Source organism: Salminus brasiliensis, chromosome 1, assembly GCF_030463535.1.
Source record: "Salminus brasiliensis chromosome 1, fSalBra1.hap2, whole genome shotgun sequence".
NCBI classification, from domain to species: Eukaryota; Metazoa; Chordata; class Actinopteri; order Characiformes; family Bryconidae; genus Salminus; species Salminus brasiliensis.
This window is the reverse complement of record NC_132878.1, coordinates 49,528,238-49,551,068: the sequence shown is the minus strand read 5'-3', so window position 1 is coordinate 49,551,068 and position 22,831 is coordinate 49,528,238. Positions and strand designations below refer to the sequence as shown.

General features: G+C 40.3%; 1 protein-coding gene across 1 annotated transcript in view; it reads left to right on the top strand.

The window, feature by feature from the left end:
• The window catches only part of vsnl1a (visinin-like 1a), a 33,561-nt gene that overhangs the window by 7,451 nt on the left and 3,279 nt on the right, over positions 1-22,831 (top strand). The window contains exon 3 of the mRNA XM_072681103.1: positions 22,277-22,492. Within this exon, the coding sequence (XP_072537204.1) occupies positions 22,277-22,492 (216 nt within the window). The remainder of the gene's footprint in view (positions 1-22,276; positions 22,493-22,831) is intronic.

Here is a 22,831-nt window from a genome sequence, read left to right as displayed (position 1 = left end):
GCCATAAAGTTGTGCTATCTGATTTATAACTGTCTCCATATCTGTTATGGATGTAATAAGCCAGTCTGGGCGCCTATACTAGTATATCTTGACACAAGTTGTATAGTCGACCATAAATGTGTTCTGACTTTACATAACTTTGCACTGTGTTTACTGCCTTAGAGACTGGCTGGCCAGATTAAGACAGATACAGATTGTGTCACTTTCTTACCTATGTAGAGACCACAGAACATAAGGTTATGATCAGAGAATGGTAATGTTGAAATATTGTCACTGTCTAGCCCAGTGTTTCTCAACCCTGGTCCAGGAGGCACCCTGCCCTGCTCCCAACTGTGTTAAAGCAGAACCAGGGTTGAGAAACACTGGTGTAGCCTACCTGGGGACAAAGAATAGCTGGACCATCTTGAAAATTAGGACATTTCTTTTATAGTGGGAATAAGTTACACAGTGCATAGAGCTTTTCCACTGGAAATCTGTTAAATTTCTGCCAAACATACCATCCCAAAGACTGTGATAGTTTGAAAAGAGTGTTCTGTAGCAGTCTCAAAAGAGAACACGTTGGTACAAAGAGGCAGAAAAACTATCCTGCTCCTCCTGCAGCCTTAGAAACGTGGCAGCATCTACTGTGCCTAACTGTGAAAATTATGTAAACATATTACACAACAACAGAAACGGAATTAAATTATCAGTTAAATCATCTGCGCTGTTCGCAGGCCATTTTGCTTGCTGGATCAGCTTTGCACACAAAAGAGGTTTGCCTGCTGGTCACTAAACCTTTTAGCAATTGTGTGATGTGTTTCCCAGCAACAGGGTATCAGAGAGCTGGTTTTATTAAAATCCAGAGGCAAAGATAGTACGAAAATGGATGGCCCTACATTAGTAAGCCAGCGGGTGCCTTGGAATAGAGGCGAGAGAGTGTATGTGTGTGTGTTTTGTTTGAGTGTATGACACGTCAGTCCCCCACAGCATAGTGGCTCAAGCCTGGAGGTGTTCTGTGGGATTGACAGCGGTATGTTGTGCATCCTCTCTGAGCCTGTGCATTTACGACTCTTACTGTTCTTCAAAGGAAAACTTTTAGTAACAGTTGTCATTTTGGAGTTGGAGTAGTTAATTTACACGTTTTGCAACCTCTCTTCATCCCTTAGAATTAAACAAACTGTTCTTTGTTACTGTGCTTTTAGGGCTGACATTTAAATGGCTTCTCTTCTAATTGGCTGCTCTGTATCATTAAAAAATGCAGTCTGATTAAAACACTTTCAATAACTACAGTGTGAAGGGCTGGTGATAAACTGGTGTAGGTCGAGTATGTGGACATACTGTATGTACAAATGTTGCTTTTTGTGACATCAAGCTGTTTTTACAGCTTGTTTTTTTTATGTATGGAGTATACAGACTGTATGGAAACTTTAACAGTGGTTATATACAATGGCATGAAAAAGATGATCGACCCATGTTTTATCCACCCCCAAGCTTAGCAGTTGGAGAGATTTTTTAATTAAATTCAGCACCCTTTTTTCCCCCTCCATTGCTCAAAAACGTTGTATTTTAACTTCATCAGTCCACATGGCCTGTAAAATGCATCAGACTCGTTAAGATGGTACTTTACAAACTGCTTTTAGCTACAAGTGCACCAGCAAGCTGGAATTTCAAAATTTTCTACAGCTCAGCTCACTGGTATCACGCAGTCATTTTAATTCTCTAACCACCTCCAAACAGCCTGCAACTGTTTTGTTGGATTTTAGATAACATTATTTTTATTATTATTATCATTATTATCATTATTTAGTTTATTTACTTTACTTTAGTTCATTTAACTTTTTTTTTAGCATTTTATTTTATTTTTCATAATTATCTTTAGTTACTGCTTAATCATAGTTTCTTGTTTTATGCTTTCACTTGAATTTATTTATTTATTGTCTATGTTTTTGCACTTGATATTTTAGTATTTTTTATGTTTTGCTTAAATTTGAGTTCTACTCCTTTATTTAACTGTTATACAAATTGTACAATTGTTTTCATTTTCAGTATATATTTAATGTATCGCCTCGGCTGCACTGTAAATGAGAGTCAATGTAGTGCGAGTTTAAAGAAGGGTTTAAATGAATTGAATTGAATTAAATTGAATAAGCTTTGTAAGCTTTGGTCATTCCTAACAAGCTAATTAAGGTCTAAACCTTGGTAAAATTGAGAATTTAAATCTCCTGTTTTGCCCAAACTTTTGCAAAGTGCGCCTTTTAATTTTCACTGTACAAATGTACAGAACAAAAATAATACATTATTCTTAAAAATTACAATACAATATCATCAAATATGTTTTATATGCATCTTCTACTCATTTAGCTATTCACAGGAACAGAAATTATGACCAGTGGTGCTCAAACATGCACTTTATCGTATAGTGATATGTTTTGTTAGCATGATACACAATATTCTTTTCTAAGCAACTGTAGTGTAGTATGCTTTTACATAAAACTAATGAGAGCAAAAGCAAAAAGTTTTCTTTGCTCTTTAATAAGTCAAGGCATTTTGTAATTCTTATGTGTTTCTCTGCCATTGTTTGTGACAAGATGTTAACAGCCAAGACATGCTGTTCCAGAAATGACTGCCTGTCAGCTTTCCTTGTCGTTTTTGTTTCCCATCACGTCAAACCTCTTGACACACCCAGTTTATGCCAGTTTGTGCAAATAAAAGGTTGAGGAGGTGTCCTGAAACACTGGGACACATACATATTGTTTTGTTTTTTTAAAGCCCAATTTTACGGCTCAGCTTTGCGGCGGTCGAAGCTTGGCATGCTTGTGGCACTCTGCATTGTACTCTGCATTCTGGCAGATGCCGCATTGGTTGCTGCTAATTTTAGGATCTTTTTGCGTCTGTGGAAGCATATGCCTCAATGATTTTCAATAACAGGTTGCCAGACTAGACAGAAGATTAGATCGATCCTATGGATAAGCTTAGCTCCCACCGGACTCTGACTGTAAACATGGTTTGCATTTGTGATTATTTGTTGGCTTTAGTCGTAGTTTTCACAGGAACCTGTGTGTTTGCTGTGTGTTGCACAGTGTCTCAATAATTCATGAGAGAGTCTGGAAAGATCTTCTGCTGGAACATTTCATTTTCTTTGCCACTGGTTTTCAGTGAAGCATCTTAATGCTGAAGGATAGGTAATGAACCTTTTTAGTCGTCTTCCAAAACAGATGATAAGAGTCATGGCCTAGCCTGCATGGGGAGAACTGACTGCAGTTTTATTCTAGTAGCACGTTGCTCGGTGCCAAGAACATTTTAGGAGACAGTTTTCTCACATTCTGACATGCTTAGCGCTCAGGGAGCAATTTGTAACCTTCCTGCCAAAAGCCTTGTAAAGTCCTGTTGCTATATCTGCAAGCGGGATGATGTGGGGGTAATGGTAGCAGTAAAGTGACCTGCCCGTCACTTGGCGTTTCATCGGCCACCGCTGTTTTGGATGTTGTTGCTGCATCAACAGTGCTGGGATGTAAGATAATTCTCTTCACGTTTGTGCTGAATTAAGCAGTTGTCTACAGGCCATCTGAACCTGATAGCATATTTCATACAGAACAAACATCAGCCGCAGTCCTGGACATTAATATGCAGACATGAGTCGAGGTGATGTTATAGGAGCTACTCATACGTTTTTTCACTGTCATCATAAAACACTTTTAAACAAGTATTATTACAGGATTCTGTTACCAAAGAATAGCCCCACCAGTTTGTACAGAAGTCCCTGTAGTTAGGGTTAGGTACACTGAATAATAAACCCTGACGCTGGCCTACAAAGCCAAGAACGGACCAGCCCCTCCGCATCTGATGGCAATGGTCAAAAGCCGATCCGCACCAAGAGCCCTTCGAGCTTCAAGTACGGCTCGGCTCGACCCACCATCCCTCAAAATCCGCGGAAGACAAGCGTCCAGGCTTTTTTCTGTCCTGGCACCAAAGTGGTGGAACGAGCTGCCCCTGGATGTCCGAACGGCCGAGTCGCTCGCTGTCTTCAAACGCAGACTGAAGACCCACCTCTTCAGAGAGTACTGGGACGAATAGTTCTATGGTCGCCTTATTGTATTGTGTTTAGTAATGTCTAAGCTTGGAGGTATCTTTTGTATTATTAGTCTATTCTAACTAGCTAAGGCTTTTCTTGGGTAAATAGCAAAGCACTTTGTAAGTTGCTCTGGATAAGAGCGTCTGCTAAATGCCGTAAATGTAAATGTAAATGTAATACACGTTAGTGTGTAATAGGCCTTGGATTCTTAAGGGGCTACCCCAGCAAGACAGAGCTGCTGTACATCCCTGGTACTGCTGGACTTCACAATGATCTTGCCATCTCCTTTGAGAACTCACTGGGCACTCCATCTACAGAAGCAAAAAGCCTTGGTCTAATCACGGATGATCAGTTATTACTTTCAACTCATGTTGCAAATCTAAACATTTTAAGTGCATTTATTAATCAAGGACATCCAGACTAAAGATAAACTACAAAATTAGGAGTTTTGTTTCCTTTTGTGAAGCAATGCTAAGGGATGCAGTGCTGTGACACAAATAGGAAATTCCCCATGAAGTAGTCTGTTTCATTTCGATTCGGCCTATACAGTCTACACAACCTTTGAAGGCTTATTCAGGCTATTATTAGGTGTGTGTTTCTCCCTCAAGTGTGGGAGAGTGTTTATCCTCTTACCACCTCGGAACCACAGCTGGTTCCTGGCTTTTTCTCACCCACTGTTATAACTTAGGAACAATCAGCCAGTTCCCATTGTTTTCCATGTAGTTACCGATTAGTAATCCTTAGAGTGTAATAAAAGTCACAGAGCATAAGGGCATTATGAAATACTTTTAGAACATAGTGAAACTAGTGGTGTAACAGATAACAGATAATCCAGGCAACACTTTAAGTGTGGCCACACATCTGCAGCGACATCAGTCTGGTGTGTGAGTGGAGAGCAGAGTTCTATTAGTGTGAGGCATGGGAGTCTTATATGTACTTGGGCTAAGCATAAAAACGAGAACTCTTCAAGTAAGTCAACTTTAGAATGACAAACTCCTCTATAACCTTTTACTCTGGTATGGGATGAAAGAAAAAAAACGGACTGCAAGAGAGAGGCAGTCACTCTCTAGCTAAAATTACTGTCTTGTGTTTGTCATTTTTTCCTTTTTGCTGATCCACAAAATGATCCAATTTATGAGTTCTATGTTACTTCATTATGTAACAAAAGACACAATTGTTCGACACCAGACTTGTTTTGGCTGATCAACTACATTTTGAAATGTACAGTGGACAGTTAAAGCAAGTGGATTCTTTAAAGCTTTAATGTGCTTTAAATTGGCTTTAACAGATGAGGCCAACTGCTGCCCGCTCCACTGTTACATCAGCAGACAAAGAGAGGCTCTGATTGTTTAGCGCGGTGGCTCTCTGTGGGAATCAAACATCTGCCCAGTTCTGACCTGTGGGGGTCGGACATCTGGACCTGTGTTGACCTGAAATGATGGCTTCTGGACAGAAACCTTGGCGTCTGCATGGATGCAGACAAAAAGCTGTTAAAAGTACACTGTCCAATGTTTCTTAATCTACACTTTTATGAAACTTTTTGGTTTGATCATGGTAGTGATGTGTAAAGAAGTGAAGATGCCCTGCGGAGCTGCTGCAGATTAGTTCAGGTGAATGTGTTAAGGTGATGTTTGTTATTCATCAAAGTGTGCCTTGAGTTGTACAATTCTTTCGTGTTTCTATTTAGATCCTTACCTGTTTTTTCTGTCTCTCTACTGTTTCATCCATCCTCTCTCTCTTTCATGACGTCCCTCCTCCACCCTGCTTGCCCACTCGACTACACTACATGACTTTATCATTACAGTTAGCACCCCAGCACTGTCACAACTGGCAGCTCCTCTAAAAATAGCAAGCCGTCGTTTCCCGAGCTCCGACCTTCCCAAGCTCATGCACCTTAATTTTCCCAACACCAAGAGAAAACATAACCTTGGAGATCTGCCTTGCCGCTGCTTGTTTGAGGCTGCATGACTTTGCTTATTGTGATTAGAGGCAGCCAAATTACAGCACAGCGTTTATTTTGGTTGAAACATGCTATCAGGTTGTTTTGCAATGAATGGCGTCATATTGACAGTAATCACTTAAAAAAGGAGACTTGATTTGATTATGCCGACAACATCTGGCAAGCTCTCATCGCAACCTGCGTTCATTTTGATTAGTCTAATGGAAGACTGCAGTCAGCTGATTTTTTTGTAAAGGAGTCACTCTATATTCAGAGAATGAACAGACTGACCTTTAGCATCTGCAGAATAATAAAAGCAAAAGATGGTTTGTGCAAAACTGTGCATGTGAACAGTTTTTAAGGATCTGCCGCTACTGATGTGTCTTTCCTGCATGACAAAATATTGCAACAAATATTGTGAAAATGTCTTTAAATATCATGATACAGTATTCTTACCATTTCACCCAGCCCTGCTCATAATGATTAAACAAAGTACAAAATAACAATATAATAGCGTAGTATTGCAATGACACCCCTTTTAAAAAGCAATTTTAAAAAGTAAGAATATTCAGACATTGGAACTGGATTATAAGAAATGCTATACATATATAAATGTTACACACCCATCCAAAGAATTGAATTCAGGTGTTTTAAACAATTACATGCCCACGAGTGTATAAAACCAAGCACCTAGGCATGCAGCTTCTACAATCATTTGTGAAAGAATAGGTCACTCTCAGGAGCTCAGTGAATTCCAGCGGGGTACCGTGAAAGGAGGCCTCCGGTGCAGCAAGTCCAGTCATAAAACTTCCTCGCTACTAAATATTCCACACTGTGGTAGGCCACGTAAAATGACAGAGTGGGGTCAGCAGACGCTGAGGCCAACTTTCTGCTGAGTCAATCGCTAAAGACCTCCAAACTTCATGTGGCCTTCAGATTAGCTCAAGAACAGTGCATAAAGAGCTTCATGGAATGGGTTTACATGGCTGAGCAGCTGCATCCAAGTCTTACATCAGCAAGCGCAATGCAGAGTGTCGGACGCAGTGGTGTAAAGCATGCCGCCACTGTGGAGTGACGAATCATACTTCTCCATCTGGCAATCCGATGGACGAGTCTGGGTTTGGCGGTCCTCGCCTTCAAAAAAAGCAGACGAGAGAACAGAACAGAGCAACTGGCTAATATACATGCAAGTATACAAAATGGGCAATATCAAGGCCATCAAAATCGATTGAAGTCATGTCCATATATCGGATGATAAGTTGGTAGCATAATTATTGTGACTGGCCTAACTCTGGTTTCTAGTTTGTGAGTGACATATTTTTTAATTATGTAACACTTATGGTAAGCTTTCCTCTCATGCGTAATTATGTGCATTATTTAAAGTAATATTATTAAGTAATTCTACCCTAAAGTAATGGCTTCAAAATGATTTTGCTGGTATGCCGACTGTCGCATCACTGCTACTCTGCTTAAGGAACTAGAAAAAAATAGCTGTACTGTTGCTGTGTTTTAACACTGAGGGTCATACAGCTGTCTGCCTTCCACCTCATGGTTCGGTTCCTCCTCATCCGTGTTTGCTGAGCTTAACCATGCTTGTTGAGGTGGAACAGAAATTGGTGCTCTGCAGCTGGTGGAGACACTCTTCGATATTTGTAATGGAGTGTTTTTGTTTCGTTTCATTTGCATTGTTTTTTTTTAGGATGAGGTATTACTTCCTTCTTTTAAACAGGCACCGTACCTGTTATTTGAAACTTGCTCATTGCTTTCAGAGGCTTCCTGGTCATTGCTATGTTACAGGCAGGTGGACTGATACCTACACAGATTTGTTCAGAATATTGTTATCATTGGGAGGTTGGAACTAATTTGCTTAGATCCTGCCGTAGATGCAGTGTGTTTTCTGTGCGTCAGTTGTTGCAGACCTTGTATGGGTTGCTTTTGTTGTTTGGGTGGACTTTTATCATTAAAATGAATTCATCCCGAGGGATCAAATGAATCAGCAGGTCATGATGCAGGAGGAATTGACCTGCATGCCTTATTGGTGTACGTGCTGCTCAGCCCTAGGCAGACAAAGGCCTCTTCTCTATGGCCAAATGGAATTTTTAATGGCTGGAATGATCTGGGTTAATTGCAGCACCCATTTAGTTATATGATATGTCTCTGCATTTGTGGATCTGGATGACTTCAATGTCACACAAGGTTGTCCCCTGCAAAAGGAAAATAAATTTCTCCTCCTGAATCAATAGAAGGCCATCTAGGCTAACTCCTCTGTCTATGGTGTTTATGGGCTGACCTTTATCGAGTGATAGGCCCTTGTATGAAGAGCTTTTGTAGAGATTTTGTTTCCCTGTTATTTTTCGGTGCTGTGTGCGTGTATGGCGATCAAAAGATGTGATTTTGTAGAAGTGCTTTCAAAATGACCTCTGGACACTCCAACCCAACCCTCATTTGAGGATTTATGATTTTCTGGTTTTGTGAAGTGTCCCTTGTTACTGATATCACATCACTGTGTGATACCTCAGGGGATTATGATAATAAAAGTGGGCCATATCCTACAACTGAAATGCTTCAAATTAATTAGAGATGTTCCAATCTGATCAGATTAAGATATATTACATGGGTAGGTATCAACTACTTTAAGGCCGATCAAATTCCAATACTCTGTTAAGTAGGGCTGCCCCATGTAAGCCACACATATTGTAGCCTAAACTACATATACATATATAGAAATATATTTATTAGAAAAGGTCTCTATATGGAACAGTTGTTTCTAATGTATGGAAAATAGATACAGGTATCCTACCTGTGATTCAGTGACTTCAGTTTTGGTCTGGTTGTAGAGTGTGGGGATTGCGATGTCAGTAAAATATCTTTGAGACGGGACACTGCTGTATCTCGGCTCCAAATGGCACGACACAGCGCAAAAGCCCTGGTTCTCTACAACCGAATATGGATGCAAATCCTTGGCAATAAAAGCTACTACAGAGTTTGTCAAATGCTTCCACTCAACTCGGATAGGATGAAACAAATTACAAACTCTTATCACAACTTTGTTTGGCAAGGATTTGTGCCCGCGTTCAGTGGAAACTTGCAATATTTTTTCTTATGTTCTGTTTCCATAATAGTTTGACACAACTTGCATAGTGTTGGCTTTTGTCCAAGTACATTTTTCCTTCAACTTCATAGAAGCCAAAGCGCTTCCAAAAGCTAGCTTTTATTACAGTGGATGCAGGTCAAATTTCTGGCTCATCCATCTTGTGTCTTTGTTATGTGCACACCACAGACTGTCCAGATGCAATACAGCCGAACAATTCCAAGTTCTGCCTCCTGTGTCCCGTCAACATTAAGGTATCAATTAACATTTAGAGAATTCCTTTTTGATATTAATTGACATTAATTGACATTAATTGATTCAGAATCGCCCACATCCAGATGCATGTTTTTTTCCCTCACTTGAATGTTTTAGGCACTTGAATACTCATAAAGATGGGCCGCAAATTACAAAAGTAAGAAATTCCTACTATAAAAAAACAAAACGGAAACGCTATAGAAAAATGGAGACACTCCTTGACATATTAATAATAAGGCACTCCATTGCTGTGTTGAAAAATAATGTTTCTAAATTTTTAAATGTACAATAAAACAAGACACCAATGTATCGCATTTAACCTAGCTGTGAATTTTGTGAGTCGTTACACCTCTAATAATTGCACAACGACAAGCACTCTTGTTGCCAAGCTCATTGGGGGTAAGGATGCTCTAATCCTTGAAAAACGACACTCTGTGAAGCAATCAATGTCCGGCCCCTCAGCTAAGAAGAACAACGTTTCATAGTGCATGATGGGAAGGTCGGCAAGCGTATGTTGAGAGCGTGACCCTGGCCAAGCCCACGTGACGAGCTGACGCAGAAAAGCCTGGGTGGAAAAAAAAGCTACGGATGGCTGCTCTGATTAGCCTGTGGTTAGAACAGCAGCCCTGGTGCCTGTCTGTTCAATGTCACCCCAAGGTCTCCCACCAGCCTGGCCCACCCTCTGCCTGCAGGACCTCACTCAGAGGACGGCTTTCGATTTACTGGACATGTGATAGGGATCCGGCACCACTAATGGCTGCTTTGTGCTTTACGCCGTTGCACTTCACCAGCCATAATAGTTTATAAAAGAGCTTTATGTTTCAGGCTGCATTTTAATGATTTTTCTTCATGATCCAGACTTTGTAAAGGACCAAGGACATATTTGCAAGTGTTTTGGATTACTTACAGTGTCTCTCGAAAACTCTTCTGCTGTAAATGTTAGCCCAGTATCATGACAAACTTGGAATGGAATCTCAGCACATTAATATATCGAGTAGTTCACAGACGCTGAAGAGACAACAATGGCTCCAAGGCTCTTTGTCAGCTAGAAGAATAGTTTCTCATATTGTTTCTCATATTTCAGTAGCTTATCTTTCATTGGTTATTGGATTTTATTTTAGTGACCAATACAAATGTGTTAAAGGTGCAGTTTTACCAAAAAGACACACATCTTGTGGCAGAAAAGACCAGCATTCATTAATTGCTAGCCGTGATAGCCTTTCGAGTCAATTCTTTCCGAGACATAATCAAGAATGCACATCTTCCAACCCAATGTTCTCCAACCCTACTCTTGGAGAGCAGCCTTCCCTTAGACTTTGGACCCAACCCTAATCCACTGCATCTGATCTGACAAATTACTGCCTTATGAAGTCCTTGATTGGCTAAATGGGGTGTGTTAGATTTAGGTTGGAGTTGAAACCTGCAAAAAGGTATCTTTCCAAACGTAGGGTTGGAGATCACTGTTTAGCACTAGCCAGTTTGGAGGTGGGTGTAAGGGCAGAAGTTTACATAATGCTATTTGGGAGAGGGAGGAGCATGGCAGCCAGGCTCAATTACCCCTACAGGCATTTAGAGCAATCAGGAAAGAGGGATGCACATACGTATCAATGCATGCTCTGCTGCAGAGACTGAGAGAGAGTGAGCGAGAGCACTGCTCATGGGGTTAATTGTCTTAATGCACCACATTAACACAGTCCTTTGCTGGTCCTTTTGTTTTTTCAGTCTATTAAAATGCATTGGGCCATTAGCTCATGATGCACTGGCAATGCTGCAGGGCACTATAGTGTAAGCAATTCTGAAATAAACCTTATAAGGAACTGAACTCTGATCATGGAGATTCTCAAGGAGAAAATGGTATCAGGTCTGGGCACTGAAATAATAAGAATAATTCCTCAAATCAAACATTGAGTTTTTTTTATGAAATGAATATACTTCTCTGTTCCTTAAGACTTTATTAGCAGTGAAGACTCATTATAGTAGGTAAATGGTTATTATATGGGAAAGAAATCTAGAGCTCATTCAGACTAGCACAAACCAGTGGCCATGTCCTCTCTTGCGACTTTATTCTGCTTATTTTTTCTTGTATATTTATATCTCTGTCGGAGGACAATTCTAAGACAATTGTAAAGTCATTTGATGAATGTTCAGTGCAGAAAGTCAAATGGTAGATCCAAATGTCTTCAAAGGTAGACAAAAAGTTTCTTTTTGTCTTATTTGTACTTATTTTATCTGAGAGGAATAATTGAATTAGTTAATTTAATCTAGATTAAGTCTTCTGTTGAGCTTACACATAGTAAATCAAAGAATTATTGAAATTGAATGATATGGATGTATTGTGATAACATTTTGGCCATATAATGCAGCTGTAATCTGCATTGACTGCATTTGTACTCTGATAATTTATATTGCAGCATATCAGATATTAGATATTAGTTACATTTAACAAAAAGTATTGTGCTATTTTTTATTAGATTTAAACCACCCACCTCTAGTTTCAAACCTTGAGTACCGGCAAGTGGTTCAAGTGTATTAGGTGGACTGTTTGTGGAATCTCAAGGACCATACTTTTTGCTTCCATATTTGTTCTTTTCAAAGCTGGAAATGTTGTGTAGCAATGTTTCAAAACAAAGTGGTGAATGTCATTGCTTCTCAGTAGTGAAATTTAATTTGTACAGTCATTACATGCATATTCCTACTTGGTTTTACTTGAATACGTCCAATCTCCTGGAGGAACAATGTATGAAAATCAGAGGCAAAGGCATGGTAGATTTAAACTCATGGCAGTCTTATGATGGCGTGAAGTGGAACAGTGCAGAGACGTAATGAAATGAGCCCGGGGTTTCTTACAATAATAGGTGCCTTTAAAAAATGACTTGCTGACTAGATATGTCTAGGGCATTCTAAGCTCCAGACCTCTTGATGGAATTTATTATGTGAAAAAGAGATATTGGATATTTTTATTGGATATCTCAGAAGGACAGCGCTGATCCCAGTATTTTACATTTCATAGTCTAATGAATAAGGTTATCTGAACATGAAGTAAGTGAGGCAGAGATGTCCAGCCCCCTCTGAGGACGTTTGTATGCAAAGTGAAATAGTCTAGATCAAACTTGAGACTGAAGTGCTGTCAGAAGAGCACAAAAGAAAGTCTTTCTATGCGGACTGCCTCACAGTAAGCGGTCAGAGATTCCCCATGGTGGGAGTAAAGGCTGAGTCAGTGTGAAGAACATGGTTACTTCTCTGCCAAGTGCTCCCTCTACTGGTCAGTCTAATGGCTGAAATTGAATCATGTTCGATTCCTCCAGCTTTCATTTACAATTCTATTATAACTTAAATTCTATCAAACATCAGAATACACTTGTTTCACCATGTTAGTGTGTGCTGTGCTCAAATTAAGCACAATTCATAATTTCATATCATTTAAATTACAAACAACCCCAACACTGTAGACAGTTCATACATTACAGCCCAGTAAGGCTCATTAATTGTGAAATGATGCTTTTGCAGGCATTCCAAGGCCAATTAGCCAGTGCTGAGTGGCTGAGTTGAACTCAGCGAGCATGTACTTGTTTTGTAACCCTCCTCAAAACCTCGAGGCGGTCCAGACCCCAACACAGCGTGTCGCAGGAGGTTTACATAACCCTTCTCTAAGGCCCTGCAAAAGCCAGTCTCGTCCTATCCCAGCTACACCATTCTGCATCTATTCTTATGGGCAGAGACTGTTTTTAACCTCACTTTTTTCCCTCTCTCTAAGACAGAAAGCCGAATAGCGGTTTAAGTCCACATTTGCTTGTCTTAGCTGTGTGTTGTAGACAGTGTGTAGAAAAATCCTAGTCATCCAAATACACTGGAATGCACAGGAAGCCATTGTAACATAGGTAAAACGCATTCGAATTACACACGAATATGGTTTACGCAACATATTCCGCCTTAAAATCCGCCTTAAAATAAGCGTGGGTGTAAGGGAAGTAGGAAAGGTTGCATAAAACGTCATGTATTCTTTATGCGTGATTCATCTGCTTGGACTGAAGTGCCTTCCTTTTTGCCCTCTGCAGTTGAAGTTAGTAAGTACCAGTGAAGTATAATTCAGTTGCTTAGTCACATTTCTGTACTTCGTGATAGTCAATATACTGCAGTGCTGGGTGTGGTGAAACAGAGCTTGAATAGGTTGCCCAGAAAGTATTTTTATTTAAAGAAGCTACATTGATGATCATTTTCAGTGTATCTTCTATGCAATTACTGATTATTAGTGCTTATGTTTGACCTCTGAGAGAGCTGTGTAATATGATCAAAATAATTATACATATTGCTGGAGCTATTTCAAATGCTTATAGTGCAAAAAGAGGCACAGGGCATTGTGATGTATTCTTACATTTACTTACTGGATCTTCATCATGTTAGCATTTCACTCCATATTTCTAATATCTGCCAACACTAGATAAATTAAAAAAGCATTACGCACACCTGTACTCAACATCCAAGATCATAACAGTACAGTTTCCATCATGCTTCAAGGCTGTGGCATTGTAAAATGAGAGAAAGGGGGGCAACATAGACTGAGCCTGTGGATTGGGAACAGTGGCAGCTTGTGGCTCTCAATGTACAGTGTTATGATGGCCCACTTACAGGGTAGCGTGTCTGTGGTGGGGTTTTGGTTGATCCTGCAGAACCCCCACCCCCCTCCTCTACCTCAGTTTAATATTCCAGCTGTGCAGGATTTTGTGACATTTTTTGCAGGTCATTAAATGCCCTTTCTATAGGACATCCATAAACCTGGCACATAAACTGCATATTTGCATGTTACCAGTTAGACGGAGGAGCATATAGATAGGCAGTAGGGGAAAGGTTTGTGTTTTAATTTATCAGATCAATCTGCATTGCTTCAAAAGAAGCGAACAGGGGGTGACAACTCAGTTAAGATTTTAAAGTTTTTCAGCATGTTGAACTTTGAGTTTTAGACCAGGCCAAACTTCTTGTTAGTAGGCCTTTTACTCACTGAACTTTAGATCTGCCTACACCGGCATGTGGAACTGGAGCTTTCTGTGCATTAACATGTTTTCTGTAGTTCTAGATTAAAGATGCCTGAGGCTTCTTTTATTGGTGGATGCATTGTGAGAGGCCAATTGGGATGCGACCAATGCTATTGATTTCTTTGGTCAGAGTAATGATAAAATATTATTCATGTGTGAATAACCATGTGTGAATTCATAATGCAGGCTTTATTTTTTCAAAATGGTGTTTGTTCCACCCAAAATTAGGGATGCAGAAAAACAAACAAAAAAAACTCCTAAAACTAGGATCAGAAATCGGTCCTGATACTAACAAAATTAGTGTAACAGATAATTAGGTTGATTAATGGGACCGATTCATTCTCTGAATCCAATTACCACATCCATCAGAGTAACTTACAGATGTCATACACATATCATAGCAAACACACGACTTACCCTGTCTAACCAGTGCTGTATCCTCGATCTGTCATCAACTAACAGCTACAATTTACACACTTTGCCTCCAGCAGCCTGTTCTGTTTACTCAAAAGCAGCGTGGGGAGGAAGGGGGAGCGGGGGGATCCCTCACACACACTGGCAGACATGGCAGAACAAAGTTTTCAGTCCCAGATGTTTCCAAAATCAACAGATTACATGTTTTATCTTTAAATATCAGTCAATTCTAGATTTAAATCCCCATAAAAGCCTCAGATTTGCTGTTTCTGTCATTTTTCAGCAACAGAGAAAGATGAAAACTGAATTGCACCTGTAATAGAGGACAGCCGAGAGCGAAGGGGAGGGGGGTAATAGCGTCACTCCCACAGCTGGTCTTCCATATAAGGAGAACCGAGAAGAAAGGTCCTGAGGCCAAACAGTGTGCTAAAGCCCAGCATAATTATTTATTTTAGTGACAAATAAATTACAGTTCAGTTTATGTATCGTATCGGAACAGAAAAAGTCGGATCAGTGCATCCCTACCCAAAATATAAACCCAAATATCCAGTTTTGTCAGATTGATTTACATATCAAATAAATGCACCAGTAGCACTAAGAAATCACATTATTAACAGGGACCAGACCTCCAAATGCTTTTGCCAACAACCTGCTCCCCACCACCAAGCCAGTTTTCCTGGCCAGTTTAATCAGTCTGAATCATCAGGAGACGATGAGCCATACTATGTTTATAAGCATTCTGCACAAGCAAGCCCACGTGGAGATTCGAATCACCTCACAGTTTGACAGCTCACTGCACTGATCAGATTTACGTGCCTTGCCCAGCAGCACTGATCCCTCGCTCGATCAGGTTGTGCTTCCATGTGATGCCGAGTCCCCTGATGTGCTCTGTGTTTCTACCGCTATGCATGCTCTCGTCTGAAAGAACGTGAAACTGAACATATTGTTGTGGCATGAAAATGGAGAATTTTTACTGTCGCTCAACCTTGGCCCAGTTTTCCTTTTTTTTTTTTTTTTTTTGCTCTGCTTACCCCTGTGTTTTACATAACAAAATGTTTCGTAACCTGCCAGATTTGCACGAGTAGAGAGGGGGTGTTGCTGCAGCAGCAATGGCAGCTCAGTTTCTCCACGACTTGCGCTTTTAGTTGTTGGGTTTTTTATTTTTGTTTTGTTTTTTTGTTTCCTCTCCCCCACCATATGTAAAGGAAGGCCAGATGGAGCAGAAGGGCCAGCCACATGAGAGAGTCACTTTGCATTTGCGCAGGGCACATCACGGTGCCTTCTGACGCACTGCTTCTTCCACCAAAGGCAGTCATCAGTGCTTGGAGGCGGGGCAGGGACGAAGGGACGCTACTACCTTAAAGAGAGGGGGTGTTAACACCTTTTCTGAGGACTCTGACAGTGTGTGAACTCTCAGGGTTAAATCCTCACAGGCCGAGTTTGGCTTCTCGCCGCGTTGCTGTTTATGAAGCTGTCTGTTTTGACTGGGATAGGGCGTCTAGTCACATTGTGCCTGCAGGAGTATGTTAGGGTTTGACGGTGTGTGACTCTTGTATTCTTTGTTGTTATCTTTACACAGTACACAGTAGTTTTTACCTCCCGATCAGAGTAACTGTCGATAATGATCAGAGCTGGTCAATGTAGGTAAGATCTTAACGCATATATTTTTACACTAGTAGTATAGATAATAATAGTAATAGTATAGAAAAATAATGATCCATCCTTTTGTAGCATGTAAAGAACGGTTTGGGACAAACCCATGTGTTGGTGTGTCTTTGCTGCTTGGTCCCTTAACATGCTACAGCATCTGTCATCAGCAATCAAGACAGGACGTTTACAAATGTGTTCTACAAAAGTAGATAATTTTTTTTTCAAGCGATAATCAAGTGAAGTCGGACAGACAGGCTGTACTTTAATTTAAACTGCCTATGATTCTTTAATCTAAAACAGCTGCATTTGACCATTTGCTATGGGATTTGTGTTGTCTTTACAAGCTGCCACGATGTGGGACCTCTTGTCATCCAAAAGAGGAAGGCAAGTGGAAGGTCATGTCTAATGAAACATGTTTCTGCAGAGCATTTGGGGAAATCTCCTAACTCCCACAAGTGTTTCTGCAGCAATTTGACCTCTGCATATGCTAGCCGATGTGAGTGGGAATACTGACACATAATCAACAGCCTTCCAGCCTCAAGAAGACATGCCTCACCAACATTCATGGAGGATTCCACTTCCGTACTCAACATTTAGGATAATAACAGTGTGCATTCTGATTCTTAGAGGCCCAAAAAATCACTTAATGATTTCAAAGTCAACCACAACTGGGTGTTAATTGGATAATAATAGTTATCCAATTTAATAAAATACATTTGTTTTATTTCTTTTGACACACAAACACAAACAACATTCTCCCCACCATCCTCCCTTAATGAGCTCTCTTTATTCACTGACACACTTTTGTAAGGCAAATACAGCAATTTCATTGCTCACCCTTTGAACGTGGCATCTGCTTCTAAGCGTTCGCAATTTCTAATTAGATGATTACAGGATTCTCTGATTACACCCTGATGACTCCACGTATTCATTAAAATTTGCAACACAGTTGCACGACTCTTGCTTTAAGCTAAAAGAGCTGATCCTGCTGATCTGGGATCTGTTGTTGGAGCTAAAAGCACCACTAGTGTAGCACTGATTGGGTCAGATCCCATATCATGTTACCTAATTCATAATTCCTTATGAATACAGGTGAGCGCTCTGATGGTAACATCCTTATATCCAGTTAAGCCTCAGTAGCAGAGGTGTGTGAGGTTGTTTGCTGTTCCTCCCCACAGTAAATTGGATCATTTTGTGCATGAAGTCAGGAGGGGCTTTAAGCATCAGCATCACCTGCACACAAGCTAACTACCTTCTTCAGTTGCTCATTGGATCGAAAATTAGTGCTGTCTAGGGCATGCTAAGGGGAGATGCATAAGTAGTCTCTGCATGGGCGCCAACTTGGGATAAACATTGAGCGTGTCCTTAGGTTTCCAGTCATTCAACACCAAAATCAATATATATTCAATAAAACCATTCTACTAGGTATTGAACCTTTTTGGTGCTGTAGTGCATTTAGAACATACCTCAAAATAATTCTCCAAATAAACTTATCATTTCCACTGGGATTTTACTTTAACTACTCCAATATTGGGAGACTCAAGTGTGTGTATCGGAATCAGCACTGGCAGATACTGTCCTATGAAAACGTTTCGACACCCCTGGTCAAATGACACATTTGTTGATTTTTAAAATGAACATACAGAAATAGGCCCAAAAATGTTTGGTCAGTGATCTTCATGATTTGGGCTCTGCATGCCATCACATTGGATTTGAAATGAAACAAGATTGAAGCTCTCTTTCAGGTTTAATTCAAGGGGTTAAACAAACCTTATCTTATTCATTTTTTTTTCTAATTTCAAGGACTCAAAAGTAATTGAACAGATTCACTTTTGCATAAATAAAATGCATTTTTAATACATTGTTGAGAATCCTTTGCAGGCAATGACTGCCTGAAGTCTGGAACCTATGGACATCACCAAACCCGTAATGTCAAGTCAAGTCAAGTCAGATTTATTTGTAAGATAAGATAAGATAAGATAGTCCTTTATTAGTCCCGCAGTGGGGAAATTCCCAGTGTAACAGCAGAAAGGGATAGCAAGACACTCAGTTACAAAAATTTGGATAAATAATTTACGCTATATACACAATATAAATAAGAAAAGAGCAATAACAATATTATTTACAGCAAAAGACTCTTAATTGCACATGGGGGGGGGGGGGGGATATTGCACATAGTATTCCCTGAACATGAACATCTGTGTGTAGTTAAGTGATGTATAGCGCTTTTTACAAATTTTGTCATCACAAAGCAGCTTTACATAATTAGTAATTCATAAAAGACAGGGACAAAGAAGAAAGAAGAAATAATGTAAGACATGAAGGATCAAAGACCCCCAGTGAGCAAGCCAACAGCAACAGTGGCAAGGAAAAACTCCCTCAGAGCTGGAGGAAGAAACCTTGGGAGGAACCAAGACTCACAAGGGGGACCCATTCTCCTCTGGTCAGAACTATTTAAACATTATTGATAAAAATTACCAAACCAGATACAACAGATAGTTAATAGTGGTGATATTAATAGTGGCAGATAGTTACGAGCATTTAGGTTTTAACATGGTCTTTAAACAGGTAGCAGTGGTAGGCGGGTGAGCCGCTGGTCTGCTATGGGTGGTGGTGGATGGGGGGCCTGCTGGTTGGACCGGTAGGTGGCAGCTGGTTTGACGCAGGTAGAGGGGACCTCAGCGGGCAATCTTCCAGCAGGTCGGGCTGGGTGGCCATTTACTCTGAGAAGGTAAAAAGAGAAAGTTAGTTCTGAGAGGAATTTTATGGAGGGCAGAGAATGTTGAGCAGTATCAGAATGTGTCAGACGACTCCGGCAGGTCTGACTATAACAGCCTAATTAAAAGGAGAGAGCCAGAAGGTAACACAGACACGGGAGCACCCTGAAATGCCAGCATCTATCTGCTCCACCGTCAACAAACCTGAGTGATCGTGTGTAAGCAGCGAGACGACAGCTCCAGCATCTCAGTGTACTACAATTCCCTGGGTCTGCGAACCCCTGGACCTACAACCTTTATCTAAGGGGAAACATTAATTACCAAAAGCTAAACTAAACATATGAGTTTTTAGCTTAGATTTAAGGATTGAGACAAGAGATAAGGAGTTTCTTAGTCTGGCAACGTTCCTAAGCTGCATAAAGGCTGTCCTAGTAATATTGGCTATATGTTACTCAAATGATAGTCTAACATTAAGTCGGATAGTTTATTTCTAGTGTCTTTTGGACCTAAAAGAAGAACCTTGATTTTGTCACTGTTGAGGAGAAGGAAGTTATGTGACATCCAGAGTTTTATATCCTTTACACAATCCTCCATTTTCTGTAATCTAAATTTATTGTCAGGTTTGGCTGATATATAGAGCTCTGTGTAATCTACATAAAAATGGAATTTAACACCATGTCTGCTTACAACTGAGCCCAGTGGTAACATGTATAATGTAAATAATAGCAGTCCTAAAATTGAGCCTAATTTAGTAATGCTTTGACAGGCCTTTATTGTCTTCAGTTGTTGCTTGTTTGTGGGTCTTTCTTTATTTCCTTAAGTTGTGTCTTAAGCAAGTGAAATGCATGCTTAATCGGGTTGAGATTGATGGTGATTGACCGGTGATTGCAGAATATTCCACTTTTTTGCCATAAAGACTCCTGGGTTGCCTTTACAGTATGTTTTGGGTCAGTGTCCAGCTGTACTGTGAAGCAATGTCAAATCAACCTTGCTGCATTTGGTTGAATCTGAGCAGAAATTATATCCCTGTACACTTCAGAATTCTTCCGGCTGCTTCTGCCTTCTGTCACACTGTCAATAAACACTAGTGACCCAGTGCCATTGGAAGCTAAGCATGCCCATGCCATCACACTGCCTCCACCATGTTTTACAGAGGATGTGATGTGCTTTGGATCATGAGCCGCTCCAAACCTTCTCCATACTTTGCTCTTCCCATCATTCTGGTACAGGTTGATCTTAGTTTCATCTGTCCTAAGAATGCTGCTCCAGATCTGGACTGGCTTCTTTAGATGTTTTTGGCAAAGGCTATGGTACAAAGTGTATATGGTCAAAAGCCTATCCGCACCTAGAGCCCTTCGAGCTTCAAGTACGGCTCGGCTCGACCCGCCATCCCTCAAAATCTGCGGAAGACAAGCGTCCAGGCTTTTTTCTGTCCTGGCACCAAAGTGGTAGAATGAGCTTCCCCTGGGTGTCCGAGTCGCTCGCTGTCTTCAAATGCAGACTGAAGACCCTCCTCTTCCGAGAGTACTTGGACGATTAGAGTACTATGGTCACTTTATTGTCTTGTGTTTAGTAATGTCTAAGCTTAGAGGTATCCTTTGAATTATTGGTCTATTCTAACTAGCTAAGGCTTTTCTTGGGTAAATAGTAAAGCACTTTGTAAGTCGCCCTGGATAAGAGCGTCTGCTAAATGCCGTAAATGTAAATGTAAATGTGAATGTCTAATCTGGCCTTTCTTTTTTTAAGGCTGATTAATGGTTTGCACCTTGTGGTGAACCCTCTGTATTTGCTCTCCTGAAGTCTTCTCTTTATAGTAGACTTAGATACTGATACAGCTACTTCCTGGAGACTGTTCTTAAGTTGGGTAGATGTTGTGAAGGATTTTTTTCTTCACCATGGGAAGGATTTTGCGATCATCCACCATTGTTGTCTTCCGTGGAAGTCCTTTTTGAGTTCCCGAACTCACCCCAGAATGTACCAAACTTGATTTGGCCACTCCTAACATTTCCGCTGTCTCTGATTAATTTCTCCTTTTATTCATCCTAATGATGGTCTGTTTCAGTCAGCGCTCCTTCCAAATGCAAATTCCACACCTGGAATCAACCTTTTACCTGCTTAATTGATGATGAATTAACGTGAAAATAGCTCATGAAATTGCTTTTGAGAGAACCTTTGGTCCCTTAAAGCTTAGAGGCAGCTACATATTAAAGAGCTGTAATTCCTAGAATGTGAATACCCTTAAATTAAAGCTAAGAGTCTGCACTTTAAGCCCATGTTGATTATAAAATGCCAAAACAAAGAGTGTAATGTGTCCTTAGGTCTGTATGTGTCACATTGATTTTTTTTGCTATATAGAATAAAAACTAAAATAACTACTAAACAGTAATTGTGGCTTATGAAGTTTAGACATGTGTGTCTGTAGAAGATTGAGAATAATGTACACTTCAGAATCAGCAACACAATTTATTCAGGGGTTCCCAACATTTCCATAGGACTGTATGTACATGAAAAATATCAGGAATCAGCATTGCCCCAAAATTCCCATATCATTCCCATTCTCGGTGCATTCATGTCAAATAAAACCAAATTGCAATAAAATTAATTTTTTCCTAAGAGTCAAATACACCTTGTGTTCAATTATTACTTCTTTTATATATAAAACTTATATATTACTTATATTATAATCTTACACCGTAAATTTGATGCATCTGAATCTGCATCTTCATTTTTGTGCTTCAAGTGATCATCTCCGAACTCCCCCTATGAAGAGGAATGATGCGCCATGCTTCTTGTACTGCTGTACTCAGTCTTTTGCAGCTCAGGTCCGCATTGCAGCCCTCTCCTGCAGCGCAGCGAGACCGCCAACAGCACTGGGAGCTGATGGCATAGTAATGGCATACTCACTCACAGCGCTCAGAGCAGTGCACATGGACTATGAAAACCAATTCTCCCCTTGTCCACACTTGATCACACTGGATATTTCGTCAGTCATCTCTATTTAGAATTGAACGTAGTTGCTACGAGGTTGTTAGTCAAATTTAAAGTGCTGAAATTTGGATCAAAAGCAGCAAATGTTGTCAGTGTCTTGGCACTCTTGGAACTCACTATGTCTTTTCCTCTCTCCCACAGTTTTTCCCATATGGTGATGCATCAAAGTTTGCTCAGCATGCCTTCAGGACCTTCGACAAAAATGGGGACGGCACCATTGACTTCAGGGAGTTTATCTGCGCCCTGTCCATCACATCGCGGGGCAGCTTTGAACAGAAACTCAACTGGGCCTTCAACATGTATGACCTGGATGGAGACGGCAAAATCACACGAGTCGAGATGCTGGAAATCATTGAAGTACGTACAGACGTTGCTGTGAATAGTAGCATTGAGACGTCTTTGTTTTTACCATCTGCCCCCATTGTTAAAGTCAAATAAAATTATCAACTGGCATGGCAGTTAATAAATAATAATGATACTTAATATGACTCCTCAAAAAAGGCATTGAAGAGAGTTGTATTTGGAGAGTTGGAAAGAAGTGGTTTGGTTGTTTTACCAAAAATCAAACGTTTCAAATTAGTCAAGGTAATCCACTCTGTCTAGCCGGCAACATGGAATTAACATGGAGGAGAACTCAAACACTGCGTGACTCGAGCAGCTTATATAATTGTTTATTAATCATAATCAGTGTAAAAT